The 16,449-nt window shown below is 42.8% G+C and overlaps 1 protein-coding gene across 4 annotated transcripts in view; it reads right to left on the bottom strand.

Moving 5' to 3' along the window:
* The window catches only part of slc8a1b (solute carrier family 8 member 1b), a 94,550-nt gene that overhangs the window by 2,929 nt on the left and 75,172 nt on the right, over window positions 1–16,449 (bottom strand). For all 4 annotated transcript variants that reach the window (XM_019888127.1, XM_019888126.1, XM_019888125.1 and 1 more), the window contains 6 exons: window positions 12,300–12,457; window positions 11,118–11,217; window positions 7,275–7,460; window positions 7,100–7,189; window positions 2,768–2,871; window positions 1–1,111 (listed from right to left, as the gene is read on the bottom strand). The exon at window positions 1–1,111 is cut by the window's left edge and continues 2,929 nt beyond it. In XM_019888127.1, the coding sequence (XP_019743686.1) occupies window positions 839–1,111; window positions 2,768–2,871; window positions 7,100–7,189; window positions 7,275–7,460; window positions 11,118–11,217; window positions 12,300–12,457 (911 nt within the window). In that variant the 3' untranslated portion in view covers window positions 1–838. The remainder of the gene's footprint in view (window positions 1,112–2,767; window positions 2,872–7,099; window positions 7,190–7,274; window positions 7,461–11,117; window positions 11,218–12,299; window positions 12,458–16,449) is intronic.

Raw genomic sequence — 16,449 nt, 5'->3', positions numbered from 1 at the left:
CAATACTCTTAACAGTTTTAAACGGTACGCTGGCCATTTTGTCCGATCGGACGAGGCCTTCTTAAAGGTATAAGCACGCGTTTTCATATCCGCCTACATACAGTACAAAGCAACAGAAAAGATGTCCGGGAGAGCGCAACCGGGAAAAACATTCGCAACGAGACGGGAAAAAAAAAAAAAAAAAAAGCTCGAGTTGATTTACATCTCGTGGATGACCATTCAGCGTTTCTACAGGCCAATAGAAAAAACAAAAAACAAACAAAACGGATGGAATACTTTACAAAAGCATTTTCAGTCTCACGCGGCAAAAACAGAGGTGAGTTTTTGTTGTGGTTGTTTGTTTGTTTTCACAGTACGTGACTACTCAGTACTTGAGTCCCTAAGCAGCAGTGATGTCCACAAACACACACACACACACACACACACGCATATACAAGCACGCACACACACGTATACACACACACACATATATACTGGCTTTCCTGTGGTCATGTGGTCAGTATCGTCCAATCATGTACGGACTCACTAACACAACGAAATCAGTCTGGGTTGCACCTCTTTAAAACTCTAGCAAGTGTGCAAACTACGTACGGCAAATTTAAGACCATTATTTTTAGTGGCTATTGTTTTAAGTTAAGTCAAGAAATGCATTCAGATAGTTCCTGTGACTCCATGTCCCCATTTCCTTTGCGCGTGTTTTGAGGTGCACTTGGCGCATCCTTCACTCCTTCATCCATTCATTCGTCAGTCGTTCTGCGAAAAGGGAGGGATTGATAGACCGAACGGGTCACCTTGACTTCACCCTCTCCCCACCCCCCCTGGACCAGATTTCACCATCCTAGAAGCCCTGGATGTGGCAGTAGGCCTCCAGCGAGGAGAAGAGGATGTAGAGGAGCCAAAGGCTGACAAAGAGCATGGTGGTCAGGGCCTTGGCAGTCCGCGGCCCGCCCAGCTCGCCGCCGATCTCGGGCCGCCGCCGGTACATCAGCATGGCGACGCAGATGAAGGCAAAGATGGTGAAGAGCGTGACGGAGAAGGCCAGCTTGCCCGGGTCCACCCGGAAGGGTTCGCCGTTGCTCTGGTGGTAGATGGCGGCGATGGACCAGGCCACCTGTTCCGCAACAGATCAGATCTTGAGTCGAGGTTAAGATCTTTACAAAAAAAAAAGGACTGACAACCTTAGGCTGCCTTTACAGCAGCAAACCGATTGGTTGTGTAACAATGCAAGGGAATGGGGATGTGCGAACGTGATAAGCCGTGATTGCCTTGGGTGCCCAAATGGGAAAAAAATTGCAAGCAAGGCGCGAATAAGAGACCTCTCAACCTTTCATGTTGTGACACATTCTGCTGTATTTTGTTCAGTTATGGCAAATGAACATGGATGGTAGTTTTGCCACATTGAAGCGTAGCAGGTCCTGATGTGATGGTTTTACGGGCCCTGCGCGAGATCAAATTTTATGTCCCACATTACCACTCACTGGCTACAACTCCGCTGAAGCTAAACCTTGTGTTGAATTTACCTTCAATGTACGTGGTTTTAATTGTCTACATTACTGTGGCACTCTAATTCGCATTTTTGCGATAATTTAAGGCGAGTCTCGGATGCAAAAATCCACTCGGTGGCTTAGCGAAAAGTAAATGAAAACAATCATCGGCTTTCTTTTCTGGCTTGTCCGAATAGGGGTTGCCACAGCGTGTCATCATTTTGCAACTTCTGCATCCTCCTTTCCGAACACCAACTGCCCTCATGTCTTCCCTCTCGACATCCATGAACATTGCCTTCCTCTTGCGCTCTGTCCTGGCAGCTCCATCCTCACCCTTCTACCAAATCTACTCACGATGTCTCCTCTGAACGTGTCCAAACCATCTAAGTCGGCTCTCGCTAACGTTTTCCCCAAAACATCTATCCTCGGCTGTCTCTCTGATGCGCTAATTTCTTATCCGATCCGAGTATCGGTCACTCGTAAAGAAAATCTTCATTTCTGCCACCTCCAACATCCTGTTTGTTTCTTCCGAGCCGCTGTCTCTAATCCGTACATCATGACCGGCCTCACCACTGTCTTATCAACTTTTCGCTTCATCCAAGCAGAGACTCTGCTATCACGTAACAGCCCTGACACTTTCCTGCCACCAGTTCCAACCAGCTCGGATCGGTTTCTTCACCTCCTTACCACACTCCCCATCGCTCCGGTCTGTTGACCTCAAGTATTTAAAGTCCTCCACCTTCACTCTCCCGTCTCCCTGTAGCCTCTCTCTTCCTCCTCCTCTACCGCATTCATTTAGACACATATATCTTCCTAATTCTCATTCCTCTCCTTTCCAGCCCTTTTACAAATCTTCCGACTGCTCCCTGCTTTCGCGGCGGATCACAATGTCATCTGCAAACATCGCGGTCAACGGGGGTTCCGGTTTAACCTCATCTGTCAGCCTATCATCATTATTGCAAAGAGGAAGGGGTCTTAGAGCGGATCCCTGATGCATTCTCACCTCCGCCTTTCAACTCCTCTGTCACACCTCACCACTTTCCCGCTACCCTCATACATGCCCTGGACTTTTCTAACATACTTCCCTGCCACTCCAGACTCCCTTCCGTGCAGTATCGCAGTTCCTCTGCGGGTACCCTGTCCGAGGCTTTACCTAGCTCACACAATGTATCCCCTTCTGACCTTCCCTGCAGTTTGTTTTCGCTCTTTCTCTCTGTCTCTCCATCAAATTCTTTGTGTTTTTAACATAGTTTGAAGATGATTCTGATCCTCGAGGTACTCACCCCAATGCCCAGGAAAACATTGACAGCATTAGAGCCTGTCACGTTGCCAATGGAGGCGTCGGCGTACTGATCCTGGATGGCCGCCACTTTGCTGGCAAAGGTGTCTGTGAAGAAAACACACACAATGTGTCAAACGCCAAGATCGTTTTTTTTTCTTCCGTTTATTGCTTTATTCTAATGGGACAGTGCAAATTAATCTTCAGAAAACTCAGAAAAAACCTTGTAAATATGCCATAGGTAGCTTATCACCGGTTTCTACCCAATATTCCCTCATGAATAACAAAAAAATAAAGAATATTCCTGTGTGGAGTTTGCATGTTCTCCCCGTGCCTGCGTGGGTTTTCTCCGGGTACTCCGGTTTCCTCCCACATTTCAAAAACATGAATGGCGGGCTGGTTGAACACTCTAAATTGAGGTGTAAGTGTGGGCGCGGATGGTTGTTCGTCTCTGTGTGCCCTGCGATTGGCTGGCAACCGGTTCAGGGTGTCCCCGCCCCCGACTGCCCGAAGACGGCTGGGATAGGCTCCAGCACGCCCCGCGACCCTTGTGAGGATAAAGCGGATCAGAAAATGAATGAATGAATATTTCAATGAAAGTAAACATTTTTATGACATTATTACTTTTTTTTCAATAGTAACACATTCCCTAAATACCGGCAGTCGACCCCCGTTCATTCGCATTTATTCCCCCAAAAAGCGTCCAACAATTGCTTAGCTTAACCGCCCACCACAATGACTCCGCAAACTGTCTCGACACTTTCCCTGAGAAAAAGTTGCGCTCCAAAACATTTCTGAGAGTCCAAAGAGCAAGCGGGCAGTCACAGGTCAGCACCTCCTCTTCATTAATGACTCTTTCACAAGTACGCAAATGAGGGCTATCAGGGAGTAGAAGAGGGCAAAGAAGAAGTGATGCCGGCCTTGAAACGTCAGCCAAAACGGGTGATGGTGAGAAGGAAAAAAAAAAAAAAAAGAGGATGATGGGAACACCCAAAGGAGACGGCGGTGCAGACGGGTTGAAAGGCAATGAGCCAAAGAAAAAAGGACTGCAAAGATAAATCTAACTCGCCATAAAACTTCAAGGACCTTCTGCTCTCTCCCGTGTGTGTGCGCGTGTGTGTTCACACCACCTGCCTCCATTTTGAGGCGGCGCTTTCTTCAAAGTCCTGCCCGCACGTCGCATCCCATCACATTTTTTTGCAGCAATGTTCAGCGGCGAGCGTGTTTTCTCTGTAGCAAGCTCGCTGCCCGGCTCTCAATCGAGCCTCCACCTCCCAGGCAGAAGCTGCCATGAGGGAATGACGCCCCGCTAGCGACAATCTGCTTAAGTTTCCTTCATTTCCTTCTCCCCTCCTTGCCTTGACCTCAGGAGGACGATTACGGAGAGTTTCTTCAACAAGTTCCTTCAATTTCTGTTACAGAACTCTAATTAGTTTGTTTGGGGCTGTAGTTCTCACTTTTTGTGTACCTCGCCCCCATTTATACTTTGCTTTGTCCAATAGCACAAACGAGAGTGGCTAATTTAGCTGATTTGAGGTTCCCGGGAGCTTTAGACTCATGGCAAGCTTCATTTGCGTCATCTCGGGATGTGAACGTCTGAAACTAAAAAAAAAATGTTCATGAATGTCTTGAGTGTCCCAAAGCATTTTTTTCTTTCGTCGCAACATGAAAAGGTCAAAGTGAATGAACGTAATGGACTCTGCCAGCCACGCTTCACTTCCAATCGACGCCGTGCCGGCTAGAAATGATTGGATATGTTGCTAAGCATAGCATAAAGTCGACAATGCGTATGCAGTCGACACTTCCTGCTGTTCGAATGAGTTTTACTTGGCAGTGAAGCGATGCAGCCCAGGTGTTTACAACCACTCGTTTTTAACTTCCTTGCAAGCAGTATATTGCTTTCTGTGAGTGTGTGCATGTGTGTGTGTGTGTGTGTGTGTGTGTGTGTGTGAGAGAGAGAAGGGGGGGGATAACGGTGATAAACGAGGTTAATCGTCACGGCAACCGCGGCAGGTCTGTTTTGTGGAAACTGTGTGTGCGCTAATAAGGCTAAATGGTGAGGACTGCTTGCTTTGCCTCCAGTTTGTGCATCACACTGCGCGTGTGTGTGTGTCTCATGCATCATGTTAATGCTTTGTAAGTCCGTTTGATCCTGACATGACAAATAGCCGCATGTTAATAACACACAGCAGTGGCGTCGGTGCGTAATCACGGCCTCACATTTGTTTGTCCACAGGTAACAATACAGAGGGGTGGGGGTGGGGGTGGGGGGGTTGATATCGACCAGCAAACTTCCTTGGCTTTGGCACAAGTAGGAATGTCAGGAAAACAGCCTCTTTTGCGTGAAAGGTATCAATAAATGTCGACCAATAACGAATTATTCTTTTTATCTTAAAACGGCTTACCTTAGCTCGAATCCTGCATTGATGAGTACCCAAAGGTACAATCCTGGTGGATTAATGCAGGTTTTAAATCCTCGTTGTTCGTACTTTTACTTCCTGTTTTAATTCCCACCGCTCCCCATTTAAACAGCAAAGCAGCTTGGATGAAATTTATTGCGCACAGTAGAAGTTTTCATTTCTTCAAGAAGTAACAATGACGTACGACTGAGTGATTGAAAAAAACGATTCAATGGATTTATTGAACTCCAAAAACAAACATGTATTTCCATATTTAGTGTCGTTTTGTTCCTTTCATGGTCACATAACTGCGCAGCTTCAACCCCAGCCTCTCTACTTCATCCTGCCCCCCCCAAGCGACTGATTGTTTTTAAGAGGCTGCTTTCATAATAAATCGTTTACTGCGGCATCATTGCAGCACACCCCTGCCTTTTTTTTTTTAATTCCCATTTAAAAATGTGCCGAAAGGAAATGGAAGGAATGAATCTCTTACACAAAATGGCCGCGCTGAACTGCAAATGTTATGCAATACGACACAAATCTCATAAAAGAGAGACCCTGGGGGCGTTTTCTGCTCATAAAGGCCTTGTGAAAGCCGGAATGGGAAAAATATTCAATCGTAAAAAAAGACCGAACGCCCACTTTATCCTCCTCCATCGCAGATTTTTAATTGGACGTTTTTTTTTTTTTTGCAAGATATAGGTAAATCTAAATTTAGATTTGTGCACCTTCAGAGTCTAATCACGTTGTACCTCAACACTGAGCTTTACCGAAAAGATGTAGCAAAATGAAGGACAAGAAGAAGGGGGGAATCAGGAAGCTCCCCAAATAAGCGTCAGTAAGTCATTTTTTTATTATGTTCTTTTTTTGTACTGTATGTGTTCCTGTTTCATGTTGACTGTAATATCTATGCTAATTCCCGTTAGCCCCTTTGTAGCGCATTGCATTATGTTAGCATTATGCTAGGCGACCTTTTTTTGGATTGAATTTTATGGTTCGGTTGAGACTGCGGCATCATTGCAGCACACCCCTGCCTTTTTTGTTTTTTTTAAATTCCCATTTAAAAATGTGCCGAAAGGAAATGGAAGGAATGAATCTCTTACACAAAATGGCCGCGCTGAACTGCAAATGTTATGCAATACGACACAAATCTCATAAAAGAGAGACCCTGGGGGCGTTTTCTGCTCATAAAGGCCTTGTGACAGCCGGAATGGGAAAAATATTCAATCGTAAAAAAAGACCGAACGCCCACTTTATCCTCCTCCATCGCAGATTTTTAATTGGACGTTTTTTTTTTTTTTGCAAGATATAGGTAAATCTAAATTTAGATTTGTGCACCTTCAGAGTCTAATCACGTTGTACCTCAACACTGAGCTTTACCGAAAAGATGTAGCAAAATGAAGGACAAGAAGAAGGGGGGATCAGGAAGCTCCCCAAAGAAGCTTCAGTAAGTCATTTTTTTTTTGATTATGTTCGTTTTAGTACTGTATGTGTTCCTGTTTCATGTTGACTGTCATATCTATGCTAATTCCCGTTAGCCCCTTTGTAGCACATTGCATTATGTTAGCATTATGCTAGGCGACTTTTTTTTGGATTGAATTTTATGGTTCGGTTGAACTATTTGCTGTTAAACTATAATCAAATATCTTTAAAATTTTGTGAAGGTAATGTGTCAGTTGTACTCGGCCAAACAATGGCTCGTGTACCAATAAACTATATTGCGGCATGAGCCGTTGTTGGTCCACTTCACAACAAGCTTTGCAAATAGTGAACAATTCTCCTCAGAGGCTTTAATCTGTATATCGCCATGTTGTGTGTTCAAAACAACCACACAACTTTGCCATAAAGTCTGCTAGCTGGATGCTAACACACAATGGAAAACACCATTGAGACATGCTAACGAATGGCATCAGTCACTGTAGTCTTGATGAGCTCACCTGGTACCGACGTTCCCAATGCGACAAACACCACCGCTGTGACCGAGTCCTTCAGGCCCACAGTGCAGCCAAAATGAGACGCCAGGTCACCTGTAAGCGCACATTCATGTGAAAGTGTAACTTTTAGAATACACGCAAGTGCACACACACACAGATTTGTGGTGCGGCATCGTACCGATGATGGCGGTGAGCAGCCCGATCATGCAGATGGACACGACGAAGCAGGCCCAGCCGTTCCAGTACTCGGTGGGCGGCACGAAGGCGAACAGGACCTTCCAGAAAACGGTGAGAAAGTGCATGACGTAGTCGAAGCATGACGGCAGCTTCTCCTCGCCGCACTCGTCGTCGTCGTCATCCTCGCCTGGATGCCCCGAGAACGGGACAGAGAAGAGTAGAAGGAAAGAAATATTGTTTAAAATGTTGTTTTCATTTCAAGAAAATCAATTACAGTATAAATGATGTTGGCAAGTATTTAAGATTTAATTAGATGGAATAAAAAATGCAATTAAAGTAAAAAAGAAAAAAAACCTAAATCAACTTTAAAATTACAATTATAAAAATAAAATGCAAAAATGCTAAAAATATTAAAATACAAATACAATAATATTTAATAGGTTTTTCGATTCAAATATTAAAATAATAATACAATTGCACAAAATATTTAAATACTTAAAATTAAAATTTGTAAAATAAAAAAAAAAACACAAAAATACACTATATAGAAATAAAACAAATGTATTTACAAAAGCCGGTAAAAAAAACAAATTGATTCATGATAACGGCAACAATAATTATGCAAATGCACTGGCAATCAAAACATAAAATAAAAATAAACAAAATTAATTTTAGAAAGAAAGGCCTTTGAACTTTTAAATGAAAAAAAAAAAGTCATTTTAAAATCTATATTTTCAATTGGCCGACAAGCCACACAGCAGTAAGCCTGGATTTCCACACTCATCATTTATATTTGATCAGACAAATGCTGCCCTGAGAAGTTGCGACATAGCGTAACTTCCTCCGCCTACGCCTGCATTGTTCCTTCTCTTTAGACAGCAAAATCATTCAGACTTTTATGTGGCTAAAAATAAATGTTTCCATTTTCAAGGGGTCAGCACACGGCGGCTAATCCTCTCATTAAGTATAAATGGGACGGCGAGTAGAAGGTCAGCGCCCCCCCAGTACCTCTGTGTGTTAATTATAAGGGTGCGTCCATCCACTGGGAAGCACTAAAATAGAGCGAACATGCTCTGATTGGCTACAATGCATTACAAAGGTTGACTTCAAGGTGTGATCTTAAATCACAGCGCAGTTTCCTAAATATACTCTGTTTTTATTTTACTTTACGTTTACTTGCAAATGTTTTTCTAAACAGGAATAATGTATTAGAATTGTATAAAACAATAATTTGCATAAATTATATAATGATATCAATAATTATTCTTTTTAAAATAGTTACACTTTTACGTGCTGTTTAAAATGCATTTTCGCATTCGGTGGAGAACGGATGGATGGATTTTCATGTGATTATTTGAACGTGTTTGAGTTTCTTTGAAAACAAACCAACACACATGCATCACGCCTTCCATTCAACATCAAACGCGGGTCAACCTTGGACCTCCCAATAACATTGGTGGCATTCATGATCCCATTCATGATTCAACTCAATTGCAAAAAGCCGTCATAGTCCATCAAATCCACTTTTTAAGTGCATCTCACACTACTTTTCAAACTTTTTTTTTTCATGTGTGTAATCCCTTGAGATTATATTCAGCATCTGCTAATCTGAAATTCTGATTGTTTTTTCCGAGATGGTTTGGCAGCTCCAATTTGAAGCACAAACACTGGCTGCAACTGTATGACAGAAGCCCTGTTTGTGTGTGTGTGTGTGTGTGTGTGTGTGTGTGTGTGTGTGTCTGTGTCTGATTTGTGCTGACATGCTCATGTTTATATTCATGTGACGCCACTCCTGTCAGATATGCTGTCATCTACCTGCAGAGACACACACACACACACACACACACACACACACACACACACACACAATCCCCAGATAGCAAGGTACCATTAATCTGATTGTTTCTAGTAAACAAAGCAGCTATTCATCAGTAAGAGCAGTCACTCAATCATGTCACAAAAACTAATGATGTCACGCATCACGACATGTTTGTAAAATGTAAGATGAATTAAAAAAAACAATGTTGGAGCAACCGTGTGGTGTTTGTGGCAGCATTTGTATGATTGGGTGGGAAGGCTGAATGATACCAAAATCCTTCAACACTTCCTTTGTATGAATATTTGTGATGTTCACTCATTTAATTGATTCGAGACGTCCGTTGTGAATTTTGTTGCCGCCATTTAATGGCGGTCCGAAGCACACTCAAGACAAAAAAAAAAAAAAAGGTCACGCGGCGGCTTGTATTGATGATTAATTTATCAGTCCTGTATTGTGATGTGACACATAACAATATGTTAATAGTTAACTAAAGAACATTTTTATGGCAACATTATTTTTTCTTTAAATTGGGGTTCTATAAAAAGCAAAACCATTCTGGAAACTCTTATTTCTTTTTCGTGTAATGCAGGAAAACCAATGAGTCATTCTAAGTCGCGCAGCATTTGAACAAATGAGAGGTCGAAGAACACATCCCTGCGGAACGCCTCTCTTCTTCTCATTCATCTACAGGTGATCTGCAGATCATCTCAATCTACTCGGCCATTACACAACATCTTCAATCAATTACCAGATGCAACCTCAGAGATAACGGCCCTGACCCGGCCGGGCCGTGATGCCATGGTTGGGTTTGACATACTTTAACTGACCAGAAAAGGTAATTAACCTCCCACCTCGCACTTAAAGCAACTAATGAGGTGTGGAAGCCACAGGAAGGGAGAAAGTCACCGAACCTCAACAACAATTTAAAAGCCAATCAGCTTTAGGTCTGAAAGGCCCGAAGAAGCAATAAGGTGTCACTTTCATGTGGATTTAAGAGAGGAGACCTCAGATAAGGACCAAAAATCCTACACGTCTCAGATAACAATTCAGTCCTGTAGGTAGCAGTAATTCCCCATTGCCGTAGGTCCATTTGTTGGATCTTGTTGGCAAAGAGTTCTGTCACAGCAAAAATTCCACCCCCCCCCACCCCCAAAAAAAGAAAAAGAACCCAGTCTCTCACTGCTGGGTCTTGTGGGTCACTGTCCATCGTTAGCGCCATCATAAAAATGTGTGAACTTTTTTCAACACCGTTCCTTGGCCCGATTCAAATGGACTGTAACGTCCAAACAAACAAATCTTTGTTAATGTTTGTGGAGAAGTAGCATATGTGGAACTTAACTAATTCATTAATAACTAGCTAGCTAGCTAACTAACTAACCAACCATTATGCTTTGTGCTTTTTTTGTGTTAAATAACTATTTCAACATACATTTTTTGTCATGTGATTCATAAAAGTAAAGGGTAAAACTAAACCCTTGCATAAAATTGTGAAACTTCTTTCAAGTGAGTAAGACTTTTATGACGTCAATGTGAAAATCTGTCCATCTATTGAGATTTTAATAACCCTGCTGCTTATTGCATGTCAGCGAATACAACAAAAGAAGGAGCACAAGCAACGTTGAAGCTTTTGTGCGAATGCAATCACTTCAAAAAGTTTCATCTGGAAGTACATAAACCCTTCAATTATATGTAAATGCACCAGAAGCAGCCCCAAGGCGCAATAATCATCACATTAGATGATTTCTTGGCCACGGTTCTTTGAATTTTGCACTGGTTGCCTGGCAACAACATCCTAATCACACTTGAGGAAGTGGCACCTCTCAAAAGTCGACAGATGGCCTGACCTTTACATACATGTGCCAACATCAACCTTATTCCAAGCGCTTGCTTTCAACATTTATGGAGCCCTATGAAAAGACAGTCTACCAATCAACAGCCGCTTAATACGTCCTTGACAATCATCTGTGTAATGGCTCGGCATGAATACACATGTACATTCGGATGTATGTGTATAGCGAGTCTTACCGGCGCTCACTGTGATGGCCTCTATGAACTGGTCCCTCCAGCTGTTAGTCCCCACCAGTAGAGCCAGATTGGTCTTCTTGATAAGCTTGTCCACTGTGTTCTGGCAAAGATGGAAAGAATTAGGTTGTTAAAAAAAAAAATAATAATAATAACACTATGCGATGAAAATAACACTAATTTACCTTACAGGTCCTACCTTGTGGATACATAATCGCATCTGAAATCTTTAAAGTGTTGTTCCTGAATGAATTTATCCCACCGCTTCTTGTCCTTATGCCTTTTCTACTATAAATTGCAGCAGAGCCCAAAAGTTTCCTGTAAATTCATGTGTGTCTTTTTTATTGGACTTTGGTGCAATATAATTTATGTCATTATAACAGCATGTGTGTGTGTGTGTGTGTGTGTGTGTGTGTGTGTGTGTGTGTGCGCGCGCGCAAGGCTTTATCTTCCCCCCTCGAAGATCATTTCAACAAAATTAGCAACCTGGTTCTCCCTCTGAAGTGCAAAGTAAGAAGGGCGATAACGGTCCCGCTGCTCGCTTAATTAGCACGGATGCGCGTATGTGTCTGTCGGACTATTGAAAGCACAGATTAGAAGACACAAAATGGCCAGGATTTTGCCTCCCTTTTAGGAGCTTCTGTTTAGTGGCAATCCAGAAAGAAATGTCAATCAAATTAAGTTATGCAGTTCCACTCCCGTCCTGTTAGTGGCAGTAATAGATAGATGTAGGCGGTGTGGTATGATGATAGGGCAAATTGTGTGCCCTTTGATTCATGGTGGATGTGTGGGTGCACTATTTGGCAGGTGCATTTACATGTCATGCAGTGCATCAGCGTCATTGTTGATTGTTGCTATGGCAATGACTTTTTTTTTTGGATAGCTTCGGGCTCTTTTGCCAAACAAATACACTTGACTGCATCATAGTGTTTCACTTTTGTAAATGGCCATAATTCTGTATTTTCTATCAATCTTGACAAAAGCATAATCCCCCCCACACACACACATTTTAAATATGTTTCAAGAAGAGACAAAAAATGAATTTTTTCTTTAGGTGAGCGATGGCAGTCGCTGGTTCATTGGCGCATGGTGTAAATTACAGCGGAGACCACCATTTGAGAGAACTTGATAAATATTCCGCAAATAAGACGCAGGTCCATAGTGACATGACTTTGTCAGCCTTACCTTGAACTCATAGGATTCCTCAATGACCACCTCCAGTTTGACGTGATCTCCCAGCATGGGGCGCCCCATCTCGGCGATGCGCCTCTCCTCCTCGTCCTTCCCCGTCAGAGCCTCTTCTTCCTCTGCAATCTCCTCTTCCTTCTGCTGCTGCTTCTCCTCTGCACAAACAACACATATACGTTTTTAACACGTAAAAAAAACACTGTGGTATCAATCCACTGCACGAATGAGCTAACATCAGCTTGCGATTGAATAAGGCTATCAACGCTAAAAATGCACACAGCTAAATTTGGGACGTTATCGTGTAATGCGAAACGGACAAAACACCTATTACTCAAGGGACAAATTTAAAGCATTTTAATGGGATGAAAAATAATTGGCGAGTCGCACGCCTGTTAATGAGGAAGCATTCTGTGAGGACTGCAAGCAAAACTTTCACATAAGAATAACTTTTTTGTTGTGTTGAACTAACAATCTTATATATCCAATAGTGATTAATTTCGATAAATTGTCATATCGTGAAAACTGACAAGTATTACTCAAGTGCATTTTAACATGACCAAAACAAATACAGCTAGTGGTTAGATTGGTGAGGACTGTGAACTGCAACAGCCAAGGCAAACACATTTGGAAACATTTTAAGAAAATTATCAAGTCACTCGCAAGGCAGTTCGAAAGCTTTGCTTTATGTGACGACATCAAAGAAAACCTAAACCTAAAGTTATATTAACGTAATACCGCTGTTTCTAAATAACAAACGACAAGTATTGGGTAACATCTTGATAACAGAGTGAATGAATGTCACTTTTATTTTTAGTTGTGGTCAGCGGCTGCCATAGCAGTTAAAAAGCTAACGTTGTCTGAGGTAACCAAATAACGAAACTTTGGAGTTTCATTTCATATTTATATAAACTTCATTTTGTGGTGTTATTCTTAAAAAAATACAACAAATGGGTAGCAACAAAGTTAAAATCATCAATTTATCTAGCTTGCTATGTGTATCTGGGTAGGGGCTAATGTGAGACATTTGGCTAACATTAGCTAACAATCAAAGCAAAAACCTGTAACAAGTATTATCGTTTAGCTGCTAGCATGGAAATTAGTAAGCTAACTATGTAGCTTCGCCTAATACAGTGTCAAATGTTGGATAAATTGAATGCAGTTTTGTTCAACCAACAAAAGACAAATAGTGGGTAACTGCTTGACAACACAATAGTAATTAAGGTCAAAGCGATGGTGGCCATGGTGACAATCGGGCCCTCTAGGTTATGCTGTAGCACTTAAGAGCTGTCGCCGCTCGTTTAAGCACACATTAGGTCGCAAACGCAGACTTTATAACATGTCCACAGATGCTCATAGCGACCGGCTGAATGACACGGGATGGCTGTGACAACTGCAGGAGGTGGACTATCGCTTGTTTTTAAATTGTCTCTTGTCGTGGTGCTCGAGAATGCAATTGCTGCTGAAATTGCTCATGAATTGCTTGCTTGGTAAAATTTCTCTTTCATTTCTCAAGACATTGTGGGAAAGTGGGAATTTGGAGAACGTGAAAAAAAAAGTGGATATTCACACAATTAGCAGATGCTAACACTGAGGTTATGCAACACAACACAACACTGACACACACACACACACACACACACACACACACACACACACACGCACGCACACACACACACACACACACACACACACACACGTACACACACAAACGCGGGAGTCAAGGAAAAAGGAGGGCGAGAGGACATTGCTGTCAGACAAAATCTGTCACGTATATTCCCACTGAGATCTGCTGTGTGCATGTGCGTGTAAATCAGTGCGAGTGTGTGTGAGTGCGCATGGGTCCTGACCCATGTGTTTTGGGCTGTTTTCCCCTCTCAGGGCTGTTCCTTCTTCACACGCTGCACTTTCAGCCTGCTGTGAACTCGCCTCTTGCACTCCCTAGGCTTTTTCTTTTTTTTTTCTAGAACACAAAATAAACGTGTAATATCACGAGGTCATCCGCAAACTTCTCCCTCACACACACACACACACACACACACAAGTCGGGTGTGCGTGACCTCACCTGCGAGTTGAAAATGAAACAAAAGAAGGCGTTCGTGTTCTGAGTCAGCTTCCTCGTGCGACTCACGCACTGGTTACAAAAAATCCGAAAATGCAATTTAGGCATGTATAAATCAGCGGCACTTAAATTAAAAACACGGGGCCAAAACTCAAAAATGAAAACCAAACACGGACATACCACGAGAAGCTTGACTAATCAACGACACAGCTGTTCTAACGAATCTCATTAGTTGGCGAAACCACTAAAGGGTAACGCAGCGCCTGATGAGCACTATGAAATTAGAACATCATCTGACGACTTTTCCGATGACACACAAAGTCCACGCGCGTGCAGAGATGGAGGTCATAAAAAAATGTGCGCGGGACCAGTTCAATACCCGCTAAGGACCGCAAGCGCTCAAAAGTGTGCACGTGTTCCAGCGTGTGCGTGTCCCAGAGGTGTGCTTCATCTTTTTGCTGTCCGATCCACAACTCTAGCTATGATCCATACGACGCGCCTGGTAAACACAAAGCACTGATAGCACCCTTGTGTGTAATATGCGCGAGCTTTAATTAGTGTACATCGTAGAGTTAGGTGATGTAAAAGACATACATTTCTCCTCTGGGCAAGTGGAAACTATTGTGATCAGATTTTTTTCTCTACTAAGAGACCAGCCACTACACATGCAATAACTATTTTGTCATTTTGGACAAAAACGATTTGAAGGGCGATCAAATGCGGTTATAAAATGGCTCACTTACGATGGCAGCAAACCTATCTGTGATTTCCATCCAGACCACCGGGCCGCCCCTGTCTGTGATTTCTTCTCGCCAATCATGCGATGATGAAAAAGTTATAATCTGGCCGGTGGTGTCGGACTTGTCTATCAACTGGTGTTAGCAAAATCTATTGATAGTTAGCACATCGGCCTCACAGTGCAGAGGTGCAATTTCGGCTCCGGCCTTCTTGTGTGGAGTTTGCATGTTTTCCCCATGCCTGCGCGGGTTTTCTCCGGGTACTCGGGTTTCCTCCCACAAAAACATGCATGGCAGGTTAATGGAACACTAAATTGTCCCAAGGTGTGAGTGTGAGCGCCAATGGTTGTTCGTTTGTGTGTGCCCTGCGGTTGGCTGGCAACAAGTTCAGGGTGTCCTCCGCCTACTGCCCGAAGACCGCTGCGGTCGGCTGCAGCATGCCCGTGACCCTCAGCGGATTAGAAAATGGATAGATGAAGGTGTCGTCACGTTGTACTTTCTGGTGTCATATAGCTCTACTTATTGATGTCACGGTATTCTCACTGGTGTCACTGTCTACTTACTGGTGTTGTCACAGTCTACTCATTGGTGTCGTCATCGCCTCCTTAATGATGTCAGAGTCTTTTTACTGATGTCATCACTGTCTACTTACTGGTGTCGCCACAATCTTCTGACTGGTGTTGTCACAGTCTAGTGACTGCTGTTATCATTGTCGACAAACTGGCGTGGTCACAGTAGACTTGCGATTGTCATCACAGTCTTCTTACTGGCTGTCATAACAGTCTACTCAATGATGTCGTCTTTGACTACTTACTGGAGTCATAATGAAGTCCTGATTAATGTCACAGTCTTCTTACCGATGTCGTCACTGTCTACTGATTGGTGTTGTCACAGTCTAATGACTGATATAACGGACTGCTTGCTGCCGTTTTTACAGTCTAGTAATGAATGTCATTAATGTCCTGCAACTGATGTTGTTATCATGCTTTGACCGGTGTTACGGAGATCGACTTATTGATGTTAAGAGTCTGCCTACTGATGTTTTTACAGTCTACTTCCTGCCATCATCATTGTCTTGTTGCTGACAGCGTCGACGTAATAGTGGTGTTCTGATCAGGGTTTTACGCTGCTGATACCAATTATCCACGAGTGAGATCGGTCCATACCGATACTTGGAGTAACTGTACATTAGTTAAACGATTATTATTATGATTATTGATTAATCGATCATTTTTTTTCATTTATTTATTAATCTATTAAAAAAAAAAAAACATTCTTTCCAAATGTCCATCCCTTCATTATCCAAAAACAGGAGATCATTTCAAAGTGATCGTGCAGAAAACGCAACAAG

This window comes from Hippocampus comes, unplaced genomic scaffold, assembly GCF_001891065.2.
Source record: "Hippocampus comes isolate QL1 unplaced genomic scaffold, H_comes_QL1_v1.1 scaffold136, whole genome shotgun sequence".
Classification (NCBI taxonomy): Eukaryota; Metazoa; Chordata; class Actinopteri; order Syngnathiformes; family Syngnathidae; genus Hippocampus; species Hippocampus comes.
Note: the sequence above shows the minus strand (reverse complement) of the source record. Positions and strands in the feature narration are given on the sequence as shown.